Below are 26,427 nucleotides of genomic sequence, written 5' to 3'. Positions count from 1 at the left end.
ACGCACCCTGAATACACTTTCCTTTGTGATTCCTCTGCCGTGCAAGCTAATAATATGCGCGCCATTGTATGTTCTAATAGTATCTGCAATGAAAATTGAGAACGTTTTATTACTTTTTTTTTTTTTAATTTGCGAGGTGCTTAAGATTGTGAATCGTCGCAAATCGGTTTTATGAAACAGCCCCTGTATTCAACCAGGAGCCTCCTGATGCTGCGCGTCATATTGGCTGAGAGGCAACCTTTTTATAATTGGACAGAACTGCGCAGAACTGTTCAGTGCAGTGCTTGCCCGTGTCTGTACCGAGACTGATCGGTGTTGAGAGAGTGCGCTTACAGATTGCTCTGAAATATCTGGTTATTATCCGCGGAAATCGAGTTTATTTTTGTATTGTTTTGATCTGTGAAGACTGCAGAGATGTTGAGGGCGCTTGTGCTGGCGATCCTGTGCTGCTTTCATGCGGCGTCTGCAGGTGAGTTACAATCCTATCAGCATATGAATAATAATAATAATAATAATAATAATAATAATAATAATAAAGCAGACACTTCACAAGGAACACGATGTACTTTATGTCTTATTTCAATTGCTTAGAATAAAAACATACAGTATTGAAGAAGTTAAGTTTTTTTCCCATTTAAAATAAATGTATTCAATTCTATAATAAAAACACATTTAAAAAGTAAAACATATGTGATACTACATGAAAGTTGGTTACATATTCCCGGTTCCTTATTCGCGGTATAGTTGACACAGTTATAGTTGTCCTTTTTCCGTGTATTTTTAACTGACTTACACGTCTTGCTCAATGAATATGTTGCTACCATTTAAATCGCTTCGGGGTGCTGCTCTCGTGCAGTACGACTTGCTCCCTAAAATCTTTAGTGTTTTTGCAAAGGGGGGAGGGTAACCCCTCCATACAGATATTTAGTGAGCAAAGCGTCTAGTACGTAAATTGGGCAACACAAGCGGTTAGTATACGGGGTACCGCTATGCTGATGATACATTGTGATGATTGTCTGATGATTGTCAACGATACCTCAAATAAGGAACTGGGAATAAGTAAAAACTTTCAGGTGGTATATGTGATACCGTTTAGTTTATTCTTTTATTAGTGTAAAGAATTGGGATGTGAATTGACTGGACAGTATGGGATCGGGGTCATTTTACTGTAATATTATGCTAGTATGGAGGAGATGACACGATTTGTTATATTCTGTTGATTTTAAATTCACTCATGAAAGCCAGTCAATTGCGTCGAATTGTTAACACAGTACGTCATTGCTGATATCATTAGAATGTACGAACAGTAATTTCCTGGATTGTTTAGAATTGGGTTTTTATTTTATACGCGCCCTCCGTGTCTTTATCCAGGACTATAAAATAGTGCTACATTTAGAACTAAAAGAAACAGTTTAATGAGAGATATTTTGTCTCATTACATTTATTTAGTTTAGTTTAGCTTTTCGGGTGTCGTTTTATACCTTTAGTCTAAATTTGTTTTCTTTGAAAGGCTGTGCGGTAGCCTATGTATACGACGCGGTCTGCTAGCGCCAGAGCCAGTATTTCTGCTGCATTCTCAGTATACCAGTGATCAGCGCAGGCAGCCACACCGCTGCATTGAGGTGCGCCCAGTGTAAAAATAAATAAATATAAAAATGCACAAATATTTTACTAGATTTTTTTTTTTAACCCTTTTTTCCCCAGATTTAGCTTAATACATAAATGTAAAAAAAAAGTTTAGACATTTGTTCTCAGATATAATTTATAAATGTTGAGAATTATCATCACAAATTCAACATTTAAAATAAATATGACAATTAAATCTGGAAAAATAAATCTGGTCAAATAAATCAGTTCTGTCAAAATAAGTATTTATTTTCCAAGCTCAATCAACTCAAATACCAACCATAACCCTAACCCCTGAGCTCACCAGATCATTAACAGCACAGAGGTGCACTGGTAGGGTTACTGTATATATAGGAAGACAGAGGGGCTGGATTAGACATGGTTACTGTACTCTGGTATAGCAAGACAGAGGGGCTGGATTAGACATGGTTACTGTACTGTATAGCAAGACAGAAGGGCTGGATTAGACATGATTACTGTACTGTATAGCAAGACAGAGGGGCTGGATTAGACAGGGTTACTGTACTCTGGTATAGCAAGACAGACGGGCTGGATTAGACAGGGTTACTGTACTCTGGTATAGCAAGACAGACGGGCTGGATTAGACATGGTTACTGTACTCTGGTATAGCAAGACAGACGGGCTGGATTAGACAGGGTTACTGTACTATATAGCAAGACAGAGGGGCTGGATTAGACAGGGTGACTGTATATATAGCAAGACAGAGGGGCTGGATTAGACAGGGTTACTGTACTAGTTTATCAAGGTAGTTTTGTGTTTAAATGACTGGAAGAATCACTCGGGGATTAAGCAGTTTGAGTGTTTGACAGTCCCTGTTATTCTCCTCCAATCTGCTGTGTGTGACACCTGATCCAGGTATCCCTTCTGAGACACAAATTGCTGCTTGTGTCACTTAGACTAACCAGTGTGTCCTTCCCTGTCCCAGGAAGCCACTCCCTGCGGTATTTCTTCACGGGGGTCTCAGGGGGGATGGGGTTCCCTGAGTTCACTGCTGTGGGGCTGGTGGACAATGTGCAGCATGTGCACTATGACAGTGTCACCAAGAAGATGAGACCCACACAGGACTGGATGGAGAGATCTGTGGGACCGGAGTATTGGGAGGGAGAGACTCAGAAAGCTTTTGGGACACAGCAGGTTTTCAAAGACAATATTGGAGTTGCAATGCAGCGCTTCAACCAGACTGGAGGTGAGTACAGAGACACACACGCGCCTCACTTGAAGATATTCAATCACTTGCAACTCTCATTTCCCTCTTAAACAAATGATATTGTATTTCCATACAGTTCAGAACTGAGGCCCACAATTTTAATAAGATGCTGTTATTACCAGTTAATAAAGCAAACACATCTCCAAATATAATGCATGAATGTGGTTTTGTCACACATTTTAAACTTGATTTAATACATCAAACTGACTTTTAAAAAAGAAGCCTCTCTTTCAATGAGTGAAAGCTTTATGAAAACAAGCCCACAAGCCCGCATGCTCAATAGAAACTCAACCCAGTCTCACTAGCCATGTGCTTTCAAAGCTAACACTGCTCTTATTCCAGCTAGGACACATTCACTGCCAACATTCCCGGGGTAGCTTGTCTGTTCAATTGTGGCAGCCATGCTTGAAGCTCCCATTCTGCCTGTGTCTCACAGCTTTATAACTTTCTCTAGACTTTGTTCAGTGAGATGAAGGATGACCTGATTGCTTTGCACTGTGGTGTGTGTGTAGAGAACGTTAGAGGTAGGGTGTGAACCCTGATGACCTGATGGCATTGCACTGTGGTGTGTGTTTAGAAAAGGTTAGGGGTAGGGTGTGAACCCTGATGACCTGATTGCATTGCACTGTGGTGTGTGTTTAGAGAAGGTTAGGGGTAGGGTGTGAACCCTGATGACCTGATTGCATTGCACTGTGGTGTGTGCGTAAAGAAGGTTAGGGGTAGGGTGTGAACCCTGATGACCTGATTGCATTGCACTGTGGTGTGTGCGTAGAGAAGGTTAGGGGTAGGGTGTGAACCCTGATGACCTGATTGCATTGCACTGTGGTGTGTGTGTAGAGAAGGTTAGGGGTAGGGTGTGAACCCTGATGACCTGATATTGCACTGTGCTGTGTGCTTAGTGACTGGAATGAGTACCAGTGTCCAAGCAGCTCTGTTCAGATTCACAGCCAGTACTGGGAGAGGGTGCTCGTCAGACCCCAGTGACACAGCAGCAGCAGCAGAGCCATCCCTATGAGTGAAGAGAGCAGCATTGCAAAGGGTTGAGATCCAGAGTGCCAGTGCTGAGGGGAGCTCCACAGTGTGTGTGTTTGAGCTCCTGGGAACCTCTGAAGAGAGGGCTTTCTCACTGTGGGAGGATCCCCAGTCTGGCACTGGGCTTCAGGGTCAGTTCAGGGGATCAGAACCAGTGCATTATTGCTTAGAATACACATCCCTACATTGAGAGAACCCTGCTGTGAAGTGTGCACTGAGACACAGAGTGAGGGATCTGAACCCTGCTGTGAAGTGTGCACTGAGACACAGAGTGAGGGATCTGAACCCTGCTGTGAAGTGTGCACTGAGACACAGAGTCAGGGATCTGAACCCACTGGGATGTTAAAGCCCTGAGATCAAGCACCTTGAAAACTGAGCTGTTACTGAGGCTAGAGCCAGCACCCTGAAAAAGAGCAAGAGCCAGGGGCTGCCTGCCCAGTCTGTGACATCAGGAGAGATTCCAGGGCACCCCTCTGTCTCAACAGGACCTCCCTAGTGTGTGCGACAGCGGGAGAGAGATTTCTTTTTAATTAGAGACATGTTAACTCTTTCCAAACTTGAATGTAAGTGCTGGCCTTTTTTCTCTTGATCAGGAAAGCACTCGAAGGAGTTGTAGGAACATTAAGCTAATTATAATTTTATGCAAAGTTGCATTTGATTAGTTCCAATTGAAGAAGTTTGTTTAGATTGAGGAATATAATTAAGAATAATACAATCAACCAAAAAGAGGGTTTAACTAGTAGCAGCAGTTTATTGAATACAGAAAATCAAAGATAGAAATCATAAAAAGTCAGAAATAAAGTATAAATTAAAGTTATTGATTATTAACCTTAAACATCACAGTCTAAATGTACTTGTTTATAAAATAGCACGTTTACTTACAGCTTCATGTAAATAGATGATTGCCTCCATACAGCCATCAATGCATCTTAGAGGCTTGTGGTTGAGTCAGTACTGTCAAGGCACCAGTTTCCTTCACTCGGAAGTTGAAAGTCAAAGCATGACAAGCGAAGCAAAACAGCAAAACAGCAAAACAGCATAAAAGCTTGATATGGCAAGAGCAGCAAAGTTATTTTTGTTAGTTTATATAGGCTTATGCCCTTTTCAGTCTCGTTTCCTTTGTCTCCATAGGTCAGGTTGTGCATTTAGCTCTTTGTTAAGCATCACGTGAGCTGTTTCTTGCGTTCATTTTAACTGGTCTCTTCGTGGAAATTGACAATATTTACGCTAACCCATTTATAGGTTGTGGCTGACACCCTTCCTTTTAGTGGCAAACTGGTATTTCAAGATTGTTTTGTTTTCTTTATTAAATCTGGCACTAGGATTACCATTGCTGGTACCCTAGCCTCGACTTGTGTTGATATTAAATCTGTACACCTGTGCAGAGTGTCAACACCAATGCTCTGTGTCTGTCTCGTGAATATTCAGTGATGGCCCACACATGTTACAAATCCCGTTACAGCATCTATCAACTTAAGGTTGTGTCTTTCCTAACTTAATAGCAGATATAGAAAGAGAGAAAGATAGAAGTATAAAAAATAGCACAGTATTTGCCTAACTTTGTTACTTATTTAGCATTTTTAATTCATGCACTATCTCTTCAATCTCTCCTGGGTCAGGTTCACCTGAGGGGTCTTCCCCCGTTTTGTTGGTATCACTTTCAGACTGTTTCATTCTTGGTGCCGGCTTAGGTTGTTTCCTCCAATTGGTCTCCGACAAGAGTGAAGTCAGGAACAGAATGTCCAGGACCCGACGCACCATCCTGACTCTTTTAAAAAGTACCATAATCCATAGGGCTCCTGAGTCACGCATCCAGTAAAGGCGCTCCGCGTGGAGTGCAGGATGCGCCCTGTAGCCTGGAGATCGCAGGTTCGAATCCAGGCTGTGTCACAGCTGACTGTGACCGGGGGTTCCTAGGGGACAGTGCACAATTGGCCCGAGCACCACCAAGGTAGGGAGGGCTTAGGTTGACAGGGGACTCCACGGCTCACCGCGCACCAGCAACCCCTGTGGCCAATAGGGTGCCTGTGGTTCTGCATTGGAGCCATCAGATCTGTGTTGTCCTCTGGCACTATAGGTCTGGTGGCCTCCCTGTGGATACACAGTGTGAAAAATGACTTATTGGCAGGAGAACATTTCAGAAGACACGTGTTCCAGCCTCTGTTTCCTGAGTCGGCAGGGAGCTGCAAGCGGTGAACCAGGATACAAAAAATAATTGGACATTACGAAATTGTGGAGAAAAACGGGGTAAAAAATTGGTGCTGACCAAAAAAAAAAGTACCATAACCCCAACGATAGCTCCTGGGCAGCTAACAGGCAAGCCCACAGGCGCCCAGCCAGACTACAGGGGTCGCTGGTGCGTGGTGAGCCGAGGACACTCTGGCCGATTGTTTAAAAATGGCTGTGTTTTATGAAACTTCTTTTATTACTTGTTTTAGTCTGTTAGTTTTTTTAGCTATGATGGAAAGGTACGTGTTTGTTTCTTTTAATCTAAACGGCTGCAGACAGTCTTTTAAGAGGGCGCAGCTAGTCGAGTTTTTAGAGCAGAAGCAGGCGGGGGTGTGTTTCTGTAGGAAATGCACTCGGATCAGGAGAATGAGGAGGCGTGGCGAGCGGAGTGGAAGGGGCTGTGCGTGTTGAGTCACAGCACTAGTACTAGTGCAGGAGTAGCCGTGCTTTTTAAACCCAGCCTGGGGGGAGTTTTACTAGATATGGATGAAATCGAGAAAGGGAGAATTTTAAAAGTAAGAGCTAGGCTGGGTAGTACAGTGTATGTTTTTATTAATATTTATGCCCCCAATAGAGGGGGGGAACGAATTTTATTTTTTAAGAAATTAAAGCAAGCTCTTTTTAATATTAATAATGATGTGGTGGTAGTAGGAGGAGATTTTAATTGTACTGTTAATTTTAATATTGATAGAAATAATGATGAACCACACCCTCAGTCCTCCAGAGAGTTGGCTGCATTGTTAGAGTCCAGTGACCTGGTTGACATATGGAGATGCCTGCACCCTAGTTCAAGACAATACACCTGGTCTCAGTATCACACAGACTGTGTATATAGAGCAAGACTAGACCAGTTTTATACTTCTAAAAACGATTTAAATAAATTTATCAAAGCAAGAATCATCCCCAGTAGTCTCTGACCACCACTGTCTATTAATTACAGTAATAATTCAATCAGAACCCCACAGAGCATCTTACTGGCATTTCAATGTAAAATTATTAAAAGATGTAAAATTTAAGCAACAATTCAAACTTTTTTGGATAATTTGGAAAAAAGAAAAAGCACAATATAAAGATTTAAGACAGTGGTGGGACATTGGCAAAATACAAATTAAATGTTTTTGTCAACAATATACTATAAATGCAACCAGGTCACTGAACACAGCCGTGAGAGAACTGGAGTCCAAAATCCTCCTCCTAGAGGAAAGTTTAAATTCAGAATTTAAAGAACAGACCCTGGAGAACCTAAAAGAGCAGAAAATCGCGCTGGGGAGCTTGCTGAAGGAAAGGGTGAAGGGGACGATTGTGCGTTCCAGATTCATGGAGTTGAGAGACATGGATGCCCCCACTGGTTTCTTCTTCAACCTGGAAAGGAAGAGAGCGGACAGTAGACAGCTGTGCTGTATCAGGACTCCTGGTGGGAAAGAACTGCACACCCGGGAGGAAATCAGCAGAGAGGCGGTGCGTTTTTACAGGGAACTTTATAATAAAAAACTGTGCAACATAGAGGACACTGAGCGGCTGCTCCAGGGGTTACCCAGCCTCAGTGAGAAGGAGCAGATTCAGCTGGACGCACCGCTGACCCACCAGGAGATGACCGCCGCTGTCAAGCAGCTCTCCAGCGGAAAGGTTCCTGGGATCGATGGACTGCCAGCAGAATTTTATAATAATTTCTGGGATATAATGGAGGAGTATTTGCTCCAGGTTCTGAGAGAGAGCTTCAGCCACAAGGAACTGCCTCTTAGCTGCCGTAGGGCAGTGGTTACACTGCTGCCCAAGAAGGGAGACCTTTGCCAGCTTAAGAATTGGAGATCTGTGTCAATTTTATGTTCTGATTTAAAGATTTTATCCAAAACAATCGCTAATAGATTAAAAAGTGTTATTGGAACTGTAATACATATGGATCAAACATATTGTATACCGGGTCGCTCTATTTTTGATAATTTTTTATTAGAGATTTTTTAACTGTAAGTGATATTTGTGATTTTAATGTAGGAATGGTCTCCCTGGAGTTGACCACACCTACCTCTTTCATACACTGGAAGCCTTCGGGTTCGGTCCTGGTTTTATTTCTTATATTCAACTTTTATATTCCAACAGTTTTAGTATTTTAACTCAACAATGGGCTGAGTCAGCCCTTCCCAGTGTGCAGGGGTATAAGGCAGGGCTGTGCCCTGTCTGGTATGCTGTATTCACTGGTTATAGAGCCCCTGCTGCACCTGCTGAGGGTCAGGTTATCTGGATGGACAGTGCCCTCCTCGCCCTCCACACCCTCCTCTGCCACAGTGAAGGTGTCTGCCTACGCAGACGATGTGACTGTGTTTGTGAGTGGGGATGCAGATGTCCAAGCACTGCAGCAGACTCTAAATGAGTTCCAGAGTTCCCTTCTGAGGGGCTGAAATGGAACAGAACAGGTATTAAAGTGTTGGGGGTGCACCTCGGAACAGAAAACTACATGAAAAAGAACTGGGAGGGTTTGTTGGACAGGGTGAGGGGGTGGCTGCAGAGGTGGAAGGGACTGCTGGCTCAACTGTCCTTCAAGGGCTGGGTGCTTGTTATTAATAATCTGGTGGCCTCTAGCTTGTGGCACAAGCTGGTATGCCTGGACCCACCCCAGGGCCTGGTGAAGGAGATCCAGAGAGTGTTGCTGGAGTTCTTTTGGAGCGGGAGACACAGTTTGAGGCCGGCAGTCCTCTACCTCCCTAGTGATGAGGGGGGGCAGGGGCTAGTCAGCATTGCCAGCAGGGTGGCAGCCTTCAGACTGCAGGCGGTTCAGAGACTCCTGTACACTGAGGAGGAGGCTCATTGGAAGAGGCTGGCCTGTTTCCTTCTTGATAAAGTTGGGGGGCTGGGGTTAGGAAAACACCTGTTTTTAATTGAGAACACCAGTTTTAGTAAAGCAGGACTTCCTCCTTTTTATCAAAGTATTTTAAAAGCCTGGCAGCTGGTGAGGGTGGAAAGGGATGTGGAGTCCTTGACAGGGCAGGACCTGTTTGAGGAGCCCCTATTTTTTAATCCACTCTTTCCAGTTAAGTTCCTCCAGTCGATGACGCTCTGTGCCAGTTTTTTTAAAAGCAGGTGTAACCAGGATGGTCCACCTGTTAAACCTTGAGCTCTCCTGCTGGCTAACTGCCTCCCAGCTAACTGCACAGCTAGGCTGGCACTCAGAGAGGCTTGCAGAAAGACTGATGGGTGAGTTGAGGGGCTGCCTCTCCCCGTGGCTGAAGGCAGTCCTGAGGGAGGAGTTGTCCAGAGGCACAGAGCAGAGACAGCTTTCCTTATTTCCAGGGATGATCGTGTCACCAGCAGTAGGTGAGGAAGGTGAGGGGGGTGGAGAGAATGGAGGGACTTTGCTTAAATTGCAGAATGTGGAGGAAATTATCTTTCACACAATGAATGGAAAACATATATACAAATTGTGTGTTAAAGCCACAGAGTATAGTAGGCTAAGGGGTCTGGTAGACTCTAAGTGGAGAGCTTACTTGGCTGTAGAGGAGGGGCACAGGCCGGTGTGGAGGGTGCTGTACAAGCCGCCTCTCGCCAAGAGAGTGGGGGACCTGCAGTGGAAGATTCTACACTGCATTGTGTCCACAGGCAGGTTTCTCCATAGAGTGGACCCCAGCATCAGTGAGCAGTGCGCTTTTTGCTCAGCAGAGGAAACTCTCTTTCATGCCTACAGTGAGTGTGAGAGGCTGCGGCCACTTTTTAATTTACTGCAGGGAATCCTGAATAATTTAGGGGTTGTTTTTAGTAAGGAGCTTTTTATTTTTGGGGTTCTATACAGTTTTAAAATGAAAAACAGGTGTGTTCTTATTAATTTTTTAATTGGACAGGCAAAATTGGCTATTTTAAAGACAAGGAAAAATCAACTCTCTGGTTCTGGACTGACCAGTTTAGTGGTTCAGTTCAGGGTGCTCGTGGTCAGCCAGATCAGAGTAGAGTTTGAGTATTTTAAACGGGTCAGTAACCTGGAGGACTTTCAGGAGAGGTGGTGTGTGGGAGACTCCTTGTGTGCTGTGAGTGGGGAGGGGGAGCTCCAGTTTTTGTTCTAATTTTATTTAATTTTTGTTTTACATTTTTATTTTGGCTTTAATCTGTTTTCAACAAAGAAAAAAAACACTGTTTAATATTGATTTTTTTAATGATCCTTTTATTTTGTTTAAAATCGTGTTCTCCTTAAAAACAGATGTTTTTTATGTTTTTTTTAATTCTGCTGAGGCAGTAGGAATCTTAACTTTTGTTGTGTTTTACCTTTATTTGAATTTTAATGGATTTTATTTGGAATATTTAAATAAAGGATCTTAAAAGTCAAAAGTCTCTCTCTCTCTCTCCTCTCTCTCTCTCTCTCTCTCTCTCTCTCTCTCTCTCTCTCTCTCTCTCTCTCTCTCTCTCTCTCTCCCTGCAGGTTCCTCTTTCTCTCCCTCAGAACTCTAGAACACTGCTGAATGTGAACAGAGTTCTGGAGCTCCAGCTCGACAAACACTCCAGCACTGCAGTACAGTCCTGTATAACTGTGTTACTGTATTCATCCTCTCACATAATATCACAGTGGGTTGGGGTGACAATACTGAAGCTTCACCTCTCTGTCTCCCTCTCTCCCCTGATCACTCCTCTCTCACTATCTTTCCTCTCTTCTCTCTCACTGTTTTTAAAGTTATTAAAGGTATGGTTCCCAATTATCTTGTACTTTAGTCAGTACTGGCTAGGTAAAGGTAACTTAGTGCAAGTGTCTCTGTTAGCGACACCTGTTCCTAAGGTCATCTTATCAAATGTACCTCCTTTTATTAAGAATGAATTAGTGGAGAGAGAACTGAGTAGGTATGGGAAACTGATGGGTCCGATTAAACCAATTTCTTTAGGGTGTAAAGACCCACTGTTAAAACACATAGTCTTTTAGAAGACAAGCTTTTGTAATGTTGCACAATCCCAATACAGTGATTGAGATTGCATGGAAATTTTATGATGAAAGTATAGTGTTTTAAATGTGGAAGTCCGGGGCATCAGGGGGAATCCTGTCTGATGAAGGAGGCAGGGGCTGAGTCAGAACAGGGACAAGCTAGTGCTGGCGGAGAAGGTGCAGGGGGTGATCAGGGAGCCCGGCAGGAAGAGTCAGCGTGTGGAGCACCATCACCACGGCCTGAACCGCAAGCAGTGCAGCCTACCCCTCAGCCAGAGACAGCTGTAGATCAGGGGAAACCTGTACAGCCACAGCCAGAGACTGCTGCAGAGCAGGGGGAATCAGTACAAACTAATCTTCAGCCAGCCCCTGTGCTATTTATTTGTATTTTATGTTGTATGTAGTGTGTTAATGTTAGTGTATTGTAGTTGGTATACGGGATATAATATAGGTTATGCGCACAAGTGTTTAAAATGTATATTTTTTATTACTGCACTTCACGTGCAGGTAAAACTTAATATGTGAGTACGGGAAATTGCACTAGATTAATTCACGTGCGGTTGTACAGAGACTCCAACTGAATGATTGATTAGCAATCGAGTCTCAGTACAGCTGCATAAAAGCTGCATGTTTTTACTCACTCAGGGTTGTGTGTTCGGAGAGTGGAGAACGGGTGGGGAGAGGAGAGAATTAATAATAATGGTAAATAATAGCATCTCACCGTGTTTGTCTGTTCTTCTGCTGTTTGTTTAGTGTTAGTCTGTTGTGTTTGTCTGTTTTGGCCAATGTGCCGTTTTCTTTTAAAGTGTTTTTGTCTGTTTAATTTACAATAAAAGCACTGAGTCGCTCCAGCGTCTCAGTTTTCACCTGCCAACTGCCTGTCTCTGTGTACTCCTTTCTGGCCTGACATCACCCTACAGCCAGCCTGTCCACAATTATAGAAACGTCTGAAGGCAAAGAAAGGCTAGAGTGGGGCCCTGAGGCTGTCAGTGAAGCGTCTCACAGCAGCAGCTCTGAGCCTCAGCCGGGAGAGATGATAACTCTCTGCTCGGGGGTGGAGCGCAGTGCTGCGTCTCAGCTCGACTTTGCAGCGGATTGCACACAGACTGACTCCCAGCCGCAACAGACAGCAGAGTCTGAGACAGCAGGTGAAGACAACCAGAAAACAGTAATAGACCTCTACGAAAGTGGTGGTTATAACTGTGAGGAAATGGATGCAGGAGAAATCTCTGACTCCTCGTTGTTCTCTGACATCCCTGAAAGCCAAACCCCAGATGTAGTAAATATTCTGTTAAAATGATTAATCATTTTATAGATCAGACAAAAGAAATATTTTAGAAATAGAGGAGGTAGAAAAAGGGTGTTTTTTAAAAGTTAATGCAAAATTTAAAGATTTAGTTCTTGTTTTTATTAACATTTATGCCCCAAATATAGGGAGCAATAGGGTTTTATTTTTTAAGAAATTGAAGCAGACACTTAACTATGAATACAGAAGATAGTTTAGTTGTGGGCGGTGATTTTAACTGCACAATTGATTTTGCCAGACAGGAATAGTTCTGAACCTCATCCCCTTTCCTCAAAAGAGATGGCTGCAGTTTTACAATCTAGTGGCCTGGTTCACATTTGGAAAAAACTGCACCTTATTACAAGACAGTATACCTGGTGACATGATGTTTTAAATGGCACAGTTAGAGCCAGATTAGAGGCTATACAGGCAGTACACTCCTCAGCTTTCTCATAATAAATTCATTACAGCAAAAATAATACCTAGCAGTCTTTCTGACCATCACTGTCTTTCAGTCACCATTATAATAACATCAGACACTCATGTTTCTTCTCATTGGCATTTTAATAACAAACTACTGCAAGCTCATATTTTTAAGCAGCACTTAAGGGACATGTGGATTAATTGGAGAAAACAAAAGAATCAATTCAGTTGTCTGCGGCAGTGGTGGGATTTAGGTAAGGTACAGATGAGACTTTTGTGTCAACAATATACTCTTGATGCAACCAGGTCACTAAACGCAGCCATGAGAGAGTTGGAGAGAGATTTTGGAGATGGAGAGCCGAGCAGACAGACCAGAGCGAAACAGCACAAGAGTGTGACGTGTTCATGGTTTGTCCCTCAGGCTATGACAGGTCTCCATGTATTGACCAGACAGTCTGGCTGTGTGTTTGTCTTCCCACAGCAGGATTGACAGCTTCTGGGTATCATAGTCCTGGTTGGTGATTAGATCCCACATTTCACTGCCATAGAGGGCAATTGGCTGAATCACACAATTTTGAGCCAAATTTTGACTGGGGGGTTTATATTATAGAGACTCATCTTTATGGCATTAAAAGCCCTGTGTAAGTCTCCTTTAATGCATTCACTGCCAGGTCAAAGATCCCTGAGGCGCTGATGGTCAGACCCAGGTATGTGTAGCTGCTGGTGTGCTCTAGGGTGGTGTTGTCTAGAGTGAAGTGCTACTTATTTACCTGAGATCTGGCTTTCTTCTGGAATATCATGACTCTGGTCTTGTTCATGTTTACTGTCAGGACCCAGATCTGACAGTACTGCTCTAGCAGTGCCAGGCTCTGCTGCAGCCCCTGCTCTGTGGGGGACAGCAGGACCAGGTCATCTGCGTAGAGAAGGGATTTTATTTCAGTGTCGTATAGAGTGAGGCCAGGGACTGCAGACTGCTCTAGCACTGTGGCCAGCTCGTTGAAATAGCAGGAGAATATTTTTCCTTAATTTTTTTTGATGGACGTGTTTGTTTATTAGGGTGTGTAGGGTGTAAATATGGTCAGAATTCCGGTGTTTTGGTAGAAATCCAATCTGACTCTTACACAGGACACTGTGTTCGGTAAGAAAGGTCAGTATCCGAGCATTAACGATACTGCAGAACACTTTCACTAGGATACTGCTCACACAGATGCCTCAGTAGTTATTGGGGTCGAATTTGTCTCCACTTTTATATATGGATGTGTAACAGGGGGACATCTGTGCTGACTCTGCTGGCGTGTTCATAGTGCTGCAGGAAGAGGGAAGCGGTTGTCCAACACCCGCCCCGCGGTCACGGCAGTGACACGGAGAGGTGGGAGAGAGGGTGTGTGGCTTTCCGTCTCTCTGAGTGGCCGAGAGGAGGATCTTGGGGGAATTGTTAGCCCTATAAAATAACACTCTGCTGTTCCCTCAAGTCTGCCCTTTTAGATGTACTGTGTGTACGGAAGCGCTGTTCCAGGACTATGAACGGCCGGGAGAAACCAACCCGGGAGGAAAGAGAGAGTCGTAGTAGTAGCGGGGAAACATTGGGCAGGACCCCGAAGTACTGTGTGTGTAGAAGGCTGAGGGAGCGGGGAGTGTAGGACGGTGACCCGGGTGCTGCACTGCGAAGTGCAGCACCTTTTGTTTGTTGTTTTATTACGGTGTTTTATTTTCCCTTTTTCTTTCTCCTTTTGCTTTCCATTTATTATTTGAGCACCTGCGAGTGCGCCCGCAACTGTCTCAAGTACCAGGATTGGTATTTCCGTGGTCCTGTCTATCATTGCTGATAGTCAGGCCATGGACAACAGCGCCCTCTGCGGGCTAAAACAAATCACTGACTAGAGTCAGAAAAGAAATAAAACTGGGCACCTCTGTGGTTTTCCATTTACACCTGCCTCTCTCCAGTGTGTTAGTGAATTACCCACCACCCTTCCACAGGGTGTTATAAGCCCTTGGTTCCAGGTCTCAGGGAAATATCCAGCTCTTTGTATGTGATTGAAGAGTCCAGGCAGGGCCTCCTGCACCTTGGGGCTGATGTGTTTCAGCATCTGAGCATTGATGCTGTTGGGCCCACTTGCTTTTCTTGATTTGAAGGCCTTGAGTTTATCATTCAGCTCCTCTGTTGTGATTGAGGTGTCTGGGGTGGTTCTGATTGTCCTTAATACAGGATTCTAATTTTTTTTGTTTTTCGTAAATGGAGTTTTTTGTTCATTGTTTTGTAGTTCTTTGTAAAGGTTTTCAAAATGTTTTTTCCAAATGGTTCCATTTTGGATGGCCAATTCAGTTTCTGTTGAATTTAGGTTGTTCCAGGTTTCCCAAAAATGATTTTGGTTTATTGACTCCTCAGTTGTTGTTGTTTTATTAATATGGTCTTGTTTTTTTTATTTTTTTTTATTTCTTAGAGTATGTTTGTATTGTTTAATGCCTTCCAGTATCTGAGGAGTAAATCTGGGCTGTCTGGATCTTTATGTTTTTGATTGGATAGCTGTCTTAGTTTTTTCCTTCTAGTTTTACGGTCTTCATCAAACCTCTTTTCTTTTAATTTATTCTTTTGGTTGTTTTTCCAATTTACTATTTTTAATTTAGATTTTTCTACTGCTTTTCTAAACATGATATTCAAATCTTTTCCAGCCACAGTGAGAGGCGAGAGTGTATTAATGGAATGTCCAGACAGTAATTTGTGTGTACAGAAATAAATTGATTTATTATTATTTTCTCTACACAACTAAAAACACAAATAACAAAGAAAACAAAACGGCGTGAGGGAGGGGGTGCTGGAGTAATAATCCCAAAGACAGGTAGTGAAAAATGTCCTTATTCGTCTTCCCCACGTCCCCGGACATAAACAAAAAAAAGACAAAAAAAATATTAGTAAAATTTTCACTCTCTAATTCAAAAACCCCGCTGGTCAAATTTCGTCTCTCCCTCCGCCCGATACTCCTCCTATTTTACTTTCGGACCAACCCCAAACACAGTAGTACGTTCCCTTTAGTATGTAACGTCCCGCCTCTGTAGTCAGTGGAACACCAATCCCCAACTGACAAGTGTCCTTATCCTTCACTTGACTCCAGTGGCTGGAATTTACATACTCGTACTTCCGCCCCTCACCAAGGTGCCGCCCCTCATAAAGATGACTTTCGTCATGGTCACGAGATCTTGGTAAGTGAAGTCCCGAGTTGGTTTGTTTCCTTCTGACTCATCACACACAGTTATTTCTGTTTTTGTGTCTAGATATTGTGTGTTTTGAAATGTGTGTATTAGGGTTTCTATTTCATTGGTGCCAATTACTTCTTTGTATATTTCTGTGCTGTTTGGAACCCATCTGTAGGAATGTGTGGCAAAGTGGTGAGTGAGTGGAGGTGAGGGCAGTGAAGAGTGATTAATCACACGGTTATTAATGATTATAATGTCCAGAGCCTTATGGCAAACACCTGTAAATAATAATAATGATGGAAGTGGTAAAGCAGCGTGTATCACTTCTGTTTTGTAAACTTCCACAGGTTTGACCCGCAACCAAAAGTCCTGTCTTTTCTCACCCACACAAAACATAAAACACAGACACAGTTCCTGCCGCGCGTGAATTAAGGGCTCGTGGTGCAAAGACAGCTCCTCAGTGAGAAGTGAGTGGTGATATCTGGGTTTGATGCTGGCTTGCAGCTGCAGCTCCAGATCGTGTTAGTAATCTTGAAACAGACAATCAAACAAACAGCGTTACAAGACAGACTAACAGAACACTCACGGTTTCTCACAAATAACGGGACTCCTTCTAGGTTGTTGCTAACCGTATACAAAGGAACAGATCACTTACGCTACGCCCCCTATTTATACCCTCGCCCATGACCCCTAGGTTAACGAGCACATCTGCTTCTCCAATCCGAGGATGCCACATGTCTCCCATCCGGATCATTGAGCTTGGATGCTGTAGCTCCGCCCCCTTCCCAAATGACCGATTTCCACCTACACTAAGGAATAAATTGTCACGCCATTTAGTTAAGGGTATTCCATTCTTTTACCTTGTGTCCTCAAGGGTCGGGAAGGAGATCTAACAGCGAGATTCATTCAATCTCTGTCAGAGTGGTTTAGATTGTACAGCTTACAGGGCTGTGTCTGTGTGTCGTTCATCTGCTCTGTTCTTTTTATTGATTTTTTCTTTTTAGTGATTAGGCTGTGATCTGACAGGGGGGTTTGTGTTCTGACAGTGAATGCATTAATAAAGGAGGGATCTATGTCAGTGATGGCATAGTCCACCACACTGTTAGTAAGAGCTGAGCTGTATGTAAACCTACCTAAAGAGTCCCCTCTGATCCTGCCATTAATGATAGATAGGCCTAGGCCTTGACAGAGATTCAATAATTGTGTCCCATTTTTATTTACCACACTGTCATGGCTGTTCCTGTTTGTAGCTGTGTGTGTGGTATAGAGGGGATTGTCTGAATATGTGACTGTTCCCTCGTGTGTTAATGAAGTCAGGCAGAGTGCCTGTTCTGGCATTAAAGTCACTGCAGAACAGCACACTTTCCTGGGCCTGGAAGGGGCAGATCTCTGTCTGGAGATTGTGGAAGGTGTCTTCCTTGTAATAAGGGGAGTCACTTATGTGTGTGTGTGTGTGTGTGTGTGTGTGTTCTCTGGCTCCCTCACTCATGTCAGTGTGTGTATTCACTGACTCTCTCACTCATGTCTGTTGTCTTCTCCAGGAGTTCACACTGTTCAGAGAATGGTCGGCTGTGAGCTGGATGATGACGGGACCAAGCGGGGGTTTGATCAACATGGGTTTGATGGGATGGATTACGTCAGCTTCGATATGGACACCCTGACCTGGATCGCCACTATAATGCAGGCCGTCATCACTAAACATAAGTGGGATGCTGACAGAGCCAGGAATTATGGGTTGAAGGTCTATCTGGAGACAGAGTGTATCGAGTGGCTGCAGAAGTACGTCCAGAATGGGAGGGAGACTCTGGAGAGGAGAGGTACAGTCACACACACACTGCTGCAGCGTGCACTGCTGATGAGATGAGGCTGACAGAAACACACACCCGCACGCACTCACACACTCACACACCGAGACACACACACACACACATTCTCACGAACACACACACATACATACTCCCACACTTGGGGACAGAAATGTTATTTATGTCTTATTTCAAGTTTCATAGCAGGATAAACTCTTGAGTTATTGCAACTCATTCACAAGAAATCGTTGTCCGTAGTCGTAAAATATCTGTAAAGAAATCACTGACAACAATTATACAATTATAGGGGAGAGCCACTATTGCAGTGCAAGCCTGATATAGACACTCTCTCCCTGATATAGACACTCTCTCTCTGATATAGACACTCTCTCCCTGATATAGACACTCTCTCTCTCTGATATAGACACTCTCTCTCTGATATAGACACTCTCTCCCTGATATAGACTCTCTCTCTCTCTCTCTGATATAGACACTCTCTCCCTGATATAGACACTCTCTCTCTGCAGTGACTCTGCTCTCCCTGATATAGACACTCTCTCCCTGATATAGACACTCTCTCCCTGATATAGACACTCTCTCTCTGATATAGACACTCTCTCTCTCTCTGATATAGACACTCTCTCTCTCTCTGATATAGACACTCTCTCTCTGATATAGACTCTCTCTCTCTGCAGTGACCCTGCTCTCCCTGATATAGACACTCTGTCCCTGCAGTTCCCCCTGAAGTGACTCTGCTCCAGAGGAAAACTCGTGGATCTGCAGACATGGAGGTCCTGTGTCATGTGACAGGGTTCTTCCCCCGCGCAGTGGCAGTGAACTGGGTCAGAGACGGGCAGGATCAGCTGGAGGAGGGGGTGCAGAGTGGGGAGGTGCTGCCCAACCAGGACGGGACCTACCAACTAAGAAAGATCCTGACACTGAGCCCTGAGGAGCAGGGGAGACACCGCTACTCCTGCCAGGTGGACCACATCAGCTTCAAAGAGAGACAGATCTACATCTGGGATCCCAACATGAGGAGCAGCAGCGAGGGTAATGAGGGTGATGATGAGTTAGAGAGAGAGAGAGAGAGAGAGAGAGAGAGAGAGAGAGAGAGAGAGGGGAGAGAGAGAGGGGTGAAACAGCTCCTCCCGCCAGGTGGACTACAGACATAGTGGTGTAACAGAGAGAGGGAGTGAGGGGGGGAGGAGGAATGAGAGAGATGGAGTGAGTGGGGAGGGAGCTGTACTGTGTGGAGGGGAAGAGGAATGAGAGAGATGGAGTGAGTGGAGAGGGAGGAGGACTGTGTGCAGAGAAGGAGGAATGAGAGATGGAGTGAGTGGAGGGAGGAATGAGAGAAATAGAGTGAGTGGAGAGGGAGGAGGAATGAGAGAAATGGAGTGAGTGGAGAGGGAGGAGGAATGAGAGAAATGGAGTGAGTGGAGAGGGAGGAGGAATGAGAGAGATGGAGTGAGTGGAGAGGGAGGAGGAATGAGAGAGATGGAGTGAGTGGAGAGGGAGGAGGAATGAGAGAGATGGAGTGAGTGGAGAGGGAGGAGGAATGAGAGAGATGGAGTGAGTGGAGAGGGAGGAGGAATGAGAGAGATGGAGTGAGTGGAGGTTAGGAGGAATTAGAGAGATGGAATGAGTGGAGAGGGAGGGGAGGAATGAGAGAGATGGAGAGGGAGGGGAGGAATGAGAGAGATGGAGTGAGTGGAGAGGGAGGAGGAATGAGAGAGATGGAGTGAGTGGAGGTTGGGAGGAATGAGAGAGATAGGGTGAGTAGAGAGGGAGCTGGACTGTATGTTCTGGGAACGGACTGAACCTAGTTGAACTGTTATTGAGCTAAATCAAGAAATCAAGTAGCTGTCAATTCAGTTGATTCAATTCAGTGAAGTTGTTCCTGTGTTGATTTTCCCTGGCTGAGTGAGTGCAGTAAAGTAACTCCCACAAACCCTGCTCTGTGTTTGCAGTGCCTGGGTGCGGGAGCGGGTGCGGCTCCTCTATTCGGCTCATTGTTGGAGTAGTGGCTGTTCTGGCTCTGGCTGCAGCGGTTATTGGAGTGGTGATCTGGAAGAGGAGACAAGGAGGTGAGTGAGAGCGGGAGAGGAGGGGAGAGAGGACGGGAGAGGAGGGGAGAGAGGACGGGAGAGGAGGGGAGAGAGGACGGGAGAGGAGGGGAGAGAGGACGGGAGAGGAGGGGAGAGAGGACGGGAGAGGAGGGGAGAGAGGACGGGAGAGGAGGGGAGGAGGAGAGAGGAGACGGGAGAGGAGGGGAGAGAGGACGGGAGAGGAGGGGAGAGAGGACGGGAGGGGAGGGGAGAGAGGACGGGAGGGGAGGGGAGAGAGGACGGGAGGGGAGGGGAGAGAGGACGGGAGAGGAGGGGAGAGAGGACGGGAGGGGAGGGAGGGGGGCAGTGAACTGCAGTGCTTTCAGCAGACACACACACAGTACGTTCACAACTCAGACCTGAACTGGCTCAAGAGCCGATCTGATTAGATTCTTATCATTTGAGCCACACCTTTATACTTGAGCACAGAGCGAGGCTGGAGAAAAACAAACATTTCCTCATAATGATACATATCAAAATACGATGATAGGTTCCGTTTACTTTACTGTAGATATGTGTGATATTTCTGACAATAAAACTTTGTCTTTTCAAATTATTGCACAAATATAAAAGTCTGTTTCTATATTGGAATCCTCTGCCATGTCTCCAAGTAAGTGTTGGATTAAGAGATTTTCCACATTGTGCATTTTAAACAGTATCTTATGTGTTTGATCGAATTGTAAGTAGGAGGCTCCTGAGATAGTGGCTGCTTATTCCTCTAATTCAGCCATTCAGATCCTACAAACAGTGTATCTTGTGAAGTTAGACTGTTACCTGGAAACCAAGCGTCCATCTGTGTGTCTCCAGTGTCAGTGAGTTTCCAGTGCTGTGTTCCTGTCCACAGCGTCCCTCTGTGTGTCTCCAGTGTCAGTGAGTTTTCAGTGCTGTGTCTGTGGTCCACAGCGTCCCTCTGTGTGTCTCCAGTGTCAGTGAGTTTCCAGTGCTGTGTCTCTGCTCTACAGCATCCCTCTGTATGTCTCCAGTGTCAGTGAGTCCCTGTGTCTGTCCACAGCATCCCTCTGTGTGTCTCCAGTGTCAGTGAGTCTCTGGTGCTGTGTCTCTGCTCCACAGTGCTGTGTCAGTGAGCTTCTGCTCCACAGCATCCCTCTGTGTGTCTCCAGTGTCAGTGAGCTTCCAGTGGTGTGTCTCTGCTCCACAGCATCCCTCTGTGTGTCTCCAGTGTCAGTGAGTCTCTGGTGCTGTGTCTCTGCTCCACAGCATCCCTCTGTGTGTCTCCAGTGTCAGTGAGTTTCCAGTGCTGTGTCTCTGCTCTACAGCATCCCTCTGTGTGTCTCCAGTGTCAGTGAGTCTCTGGTGCTGTGTCTCTGCTCCACAGCATCCCTCTGTGTGTCTCCAGTGTCAGTGAGCTTCCAGTGGTGTGTCTCTGCTCCACAGCATCCCTCTGTGTGTCTCCAGTGTCAGTGAGTCTCTGGTGCTGTGTCTCTGCTCCACAGCATCCCTCTGTGTGTTTCCAGTGTCAGTGAGTATCCAGTGCTGCTGTCTCTGCTCCATGCTGTGTCTCACTGGTAATGTTGTTGTTTATGTCAGGTAAGAATCAGTCCTGAACACTGAGAGGCTGTGCAGTCTTATTCACAATCACTCGTAAACATGCATAGATGAAAGGGAAATATTGAGTAAAGTTTTGGATTATATCATTGGTGTTGTTCCTGAGCTGAGCTACATTGGCTGCGTTCCTAAATTCAATGCTGAGAAGCAACACCTCTCAAAATCATTTCTAAACTCACCGTTGAGCGCTAGTGACATAGATACTGATACTGCAATCTGCCTTCAAAACGATAATTGTTAATACACACACACACACACACACACACACACACACACACACACACATATATATATATATATATATATATATATATATATATATATATATATATATATATATATATATATATATGTTAACGCCGCTTTTCTGTGTCATTCCAGGAGTGTGACTCCACTGCAGAGAGAATCAACGACTTGGCAGAGATTTACTCTTTTACAATCCTTCATACACAATGCCGCTTTATAGTTTGATTTGATCACACACATTGCAACTGTGCAAACCAGTAGACAAGGAACCTGCCTCAAAATCAACAGCGTAAATCAGCAAACAACACAAATTATACAATGAGAGGAACAAGAAAATGCGTTTCTACAACATTATCATGACATAATAAAATACACCCTTTAACAAGGAGCTGTCGTATTCATGCAGTGCTATTGTAATAAATGCTAACAGTCACTAGTCTAATTAACAAGACATTCGTAAAGAGTTCTAGTTGAATGTTTGTCAAAGTACAGTCAATTCTCATTGAAACAAACTTGTATTAAATTAATTTTCTCATACTATGTATTTTCTACATGGTCCCAGGCAAATTTAGCAGCCTCTTATTGTAATCACTCAATAAATATTGCACCACTGGCCCAGAAAAAGAAAGATGTTGCTGCAGATTTCAACATTCCTGCAAACACTTTTCAAGTTTGTATTGATTGTTAGAGTTTGTATTGATGAGAGTTGAAGTTTGCATTGATTGGTTAGTTTGTATTGATGAGAGCTGAAGTTTGTATTGTATTGAAGTTTGTATTGATTGTTGAAGTTTGTATTGATGAGAGTTGATTTGTATTGATTGTTGAAGTTTGTTTTGATTGTTGAAGTTTGTATTGATGAGAGTTGAAGTTTGTATTGATGAGTTGAAGTTTGTATTGATTGAGTTTGTATTGATGAGAGTTGATTTGTATTGATTGTTGAAGTTTGTTTTGATTGTTGAAGTTTGTATTGATGACAGTTGAAGTTTGTATTGATGAGAGTGACTGTCTTCTCTTTTAGCATTGCTGCATGCATCCTGTTTAAAGGCAGGCACTGAGTCTGAGTGAGTCGGTGCCTTCACTTCACTTTGAAATGTTGCAGTTCTCTTAGCTACTGGTCTGGCTTTGTTTATTTACCAAGTTGATGTTTTTCTCAGTCAGAATGTGCTTTTGACAACACTTAAGGGGATGAGATTTTTAAGTCCTAAAACTGGGACAGTATGGAAATATTGTGAATAACTTCCAACATCCAAGCTACGGGGATCTTGCAAGGTTTTTGAACGGATTCCTAAAGGCAGACATGCTAGTTTCACTGAATGTTTTTATTATTTTCACTCATGGTGATATGTTCAGCGTGGAAGCTTTTACTCTCAATAACTTTTTTGTGAATAAATGATCTTATTGTCTTTGTAATGTCATTTCTACACAACAAGGATAGTCATTACATTACACAGTAGTAATTCAATAATATCAAATTCCGAGATTATATTATATTGCTTATTGCTGCTGCAAATCTAATCCATTTTCTGCCTAAGAAACTGCTGCTTCTCTCTTTGATTTTCACTTTTCGCAGCTATCTCTGTCTCTTTACTATCCTCCAGTGTCCAATCTGCAAACTAGGCATGTACATATCTCAATATTTCTATTTATTAAATGGTTACTGCATAGAATCTTTTTTTTTCCAAAATATTGAATTTCTTAACATTTAATATGAAATGGTATTTGTTCTGTGTATTTTTTTCTATTGCAGTTTCTGTTTGAATCATTAGTGTGCCGTGATTAATAAATACTAGGAATTTTTTCAGCTACTTTCTAGCATTACACTATGACTATTAAAGGTGATGAAATGTGTTAAATGTCCTATTTTTTGACTGTGCAATAAATGAAGCCACTGCATCACCCTTCCCCACCTTTTCACAGGTAATCAGCTTTTCTGAGTTTTGTGTAGAAGCTGCCCTGATTGCAGAAACAGGAATTTCTTTTTGAAGTAGTTATTAAGTCTAGTAAACAGTAATCCAGGTAGGCAAACCCTTTGAGTTTCTCTGAATAGTTGTATTTCCAAATCCCCTTAACATGCTGGTGCCTGCCTTTAAACAGGATGCATGCAGCAATGCTAAAAGAGAAGACAGTCAACTCTCTATAATACAAACTTCAACTGTCATCAATACAAACTTCAACAATCAATACAAACTTCAATTCTCATAGGTTGTCGAGGATTTGTGGCAAACTCTACAACCCGGTTTCTCAGAGACATCGGGTTCAGTGGCCAAGAGTTGTGAAGAAGTGCACAGTGAAGAATTTATCTGAAGCAGCAGAAAGGAGCAGCAACTGGCTGTGGTTGAGATGGAGAGACTCTGGATGGGGATCTCAAGCACAATAGATAGAAAGCAATGCTGATGTACAAATAAGTAAGCTGGGTTGAGCTGAGTGGGGGATGGAGGGGTGTGACGCTGAGACGCCAGAATCACTGTTGAGCCCTCTTGAGGTGTCGTGGGCTAGTCAACGAAACACAGAGGATGGAAGGTGCCCACTTGAAGACCCCAGAGATGTACCCTACTTAGCTCAATCCAGACGGCTGTCATGCTGATGCGCTGGGGAGAACGCACTGGGCTGATCCCCGGAGCCAGCGTCGCAGCCGTTGTGTGTGCTGATGCGCTGGGGAGGCAAAATGAGCTGATCCCTGGAGCCAGCATTACATTTCAGCAATCATGGAGATGCATATGCATCACATTAGTTTACTGCAAAGCTACGTCTTAGTTGGTGCTTATCTTGGCGATAGCCGAGTTCAAATCAGCATGAAGTTCAACATCTACTCTCATGTAATGTAAATCAAATGCTGTCACTTCTTTACTCATGAAGAAATGCTATGTAATCTTCCTTAATATAAGCATGCACATTATCCTGTGTAAAATACACAAAGTTTTCAGATTGTCAGGAGATGCTTTCTCATTATTATTGATTGGTACTGAAAAACTGCACAGACACGGCAGGAAATGTCTTTATACGATGAACACATTTTTAATAGGTTCCTTTCTGTTTAAGTGATGCCTGTCGGCTTAAAACATGTTAAAAAGGAAATTTGGAACTAAAACCATTTGGAGAAACTTAAAGGGATCTATTTACAGAAATTAAATAGGCACCTGGACACCTGAAACTATTATATTCCATTATTGCTAAAAACAACATAAAGTGTTTACTTAAAGAAATAAAAAAGTTCTGAAAATGTTAAAATACATGAATTTCACAAATGTGAAAATAACTAGTTATGACAGAGAAAGATAAATCTCCTTCCCGATGTGTGAGGGCACTGTATAAAGGGAACAGAGTGCCCTGGACTGGATTCATTCCCAGGGTTAGACAGAAGTCGGTCATCTAGAAAAGGGGTGGAGCTATAATATACTAAATCATTGGCCTGGAAGGGAAACGACATGGCAGCGCGGATTGGAGGAGCGGTAACCAAGGGGTCATGATTGATGGTACAAAAGGGGGCATAGCAAAGTGATCTGTTCCTTTGTATGGTTAAATGCTGAACCGGAAGGAAAACCCATATTGTTATCGTGTTTTGTTTGTCATGTCTAAAGAATATTTGTTTGTTATTATTCGATGGCTAACACAATCTGGAGCTGTCGCCAAAGGCCAGCACTTACTCGGACAACACTTCACTATTGCTTCAGGAATAATTGTATTTACACCATGAGGACTATCGCACTCACTGTGGACTTGTGTTTGTGTTATGTGTGGGTGTTTAGGAATGGGACTATTATTATTTCGGGACCAACCTGTGGATTTAAACAGAGCAATACATGCCACTGTATTGCCTGTTAGCATTGTTATTGTTTGCTGTATTTGTGCCATCAGACCACTGGATTTACAAAATATCATTGCGCCTGGATTATCATTGTCTGTCTGTTCATTGATCACTGCTTTATTCCTGATCCTGCACACTGTTAACCACTTTGCCACACGCGGTCATAAATTATTTTGTATTATTCACTAATATACATTTCTTAGAGGGTACCTGTGGTGAACTGGTCTCTGATAATGCAAACAATGTGATAGATTCAGGGGCACCGGTTTCACCTCTTGTTTGCCCACCTATACCCAGGGGGGGACCTGAACAAAGTCTGTTCTTCACACCCAGTTGGCAGAGATCGTTAGGTAGCTGTCAGAAGGGGAGCTAAGGCCAGGGTACCTTCATCTCTGTCTCCAAAACTTGCTATTACAATTAGATGTAATGCTGTCATTCATCAAAACAAACATGATACTGCTGGTTAGTTGGCTATTCTATTGTTGGAAATGTTAGCACTGTATTTAAATACAATCAGAACATTTCTGTTGAATGTTTCCCAGGTGTTAGAGTTCTTGATATTTCTGCCCACATGGAAAATGTTGAAAACAATAAACAAGCATCCACTATAATTGACCATGTGGGCACTAATGACATTAGACTCAGAGACTCTCAAGATCCATTTTAAATTACTCTGTCGTAAAGTAAAACAATTAGGCAAGAATATTATTGTTTCAGGCCCTATACCTGTAGTTCGAACAGGATGTGAAGCTTTTAGTAGACTGCTGTCTCTCAGTAACTAACTGGCAGATTAGTGTGCCTCAGAGAATCTGAGTTTCATTGATAACTGGGATAGTTTTTGGGAGAGACCTGAGTTCTTTAGGAAAGATGGTCTGCACCCAAGTAGAAGGGGTTCAATCAGATTGGTGGAAAACAGAATTATATAAAAAAAAAAAATCTTTGACTGAATTTAATTAAAATCAAGACAGCGTCACTCTGTGACAATTCA

At 43.5% G+C, this 26,427-nt stretch overlaps 2 protein-coding genes across 2 annotated transcripts in view; both read left to right on the top strand.

Annotated features, from left to right (window-relative positions):
• Window positions 1-26,427, top strand: part of LOC121298971 (zinc finger protein 271-like) — a 157,074-nt gene that overhangs the window by 85,424 nt on the left and 45,223 nt on the right. The gene's annotated exons all lie outside the window — the stretch shown is intronic.
• Window positions 303-21,915, top strand: LOC121298826 (H-2 class I histocompatibility antigen, Q9 alpha chain-like). Its single transcript, XM_041226070.1, has 6 exons — window positions 303-469; window positions 2,573-2,833; window positions 17,451-17,726; window positions 18,450-18,764; window positions 19,685-19,801; window positions 21,770-21,915. The coding sequence occupies exons 1-6, from the start codon at window positions 415-417 to the stop codon at window positions 21,775-21,777; spliced, it is 1,032 nt and encodes a 343-aa protein (XP_041082004.1). The 5' UTR covers window positions 303-414; the 3' UTR covers window positions 21,778-21,915.

Source organism: Polyodon spathula, chromosome 24 (assembly GCF_017654505.1).
Source record: "Polyodon spathula isolate WHYD16114869_AA chromosome 24, ASM1765450v1, whole genome shotgun sequence".
NCBI classification, from domain to species: Eukaryota; Metazoa; Chordata; class Actinopteri; order Acipenseriformes; family Polyodontidae; genus Polyodon; species Polyodon spathula.
The sequence above is the reverse complement of the archived record's forward strand: the minus strand, read 5'-3'. Positions and strand labels throughout refer to the sequence as shown.

Coding starts and splice junctions, on each gene's coding strand:
- LOC121298826 (XM_041226070.1), top strand. CDS start 415: ATGTTGAGGGCGCTTGTGCTGGCGATCCTGTGCTGCTTTCATGCGGCG. Junction 17,727..18,449: donor GGAGACTCTGGAGAGGAGAG/GTACAGTCACAC, acceptor CTGTCCCTGCAG/TTCCCCCTGAAGTGACTCTG. Junction 18,765..19,684: donor CATGAGGAGCAGCAGCGAGG/GTAATGAGGGTG, acceptor CTGTGTTTGCAG/TGCCTGGGTGCGGGAGCGGG.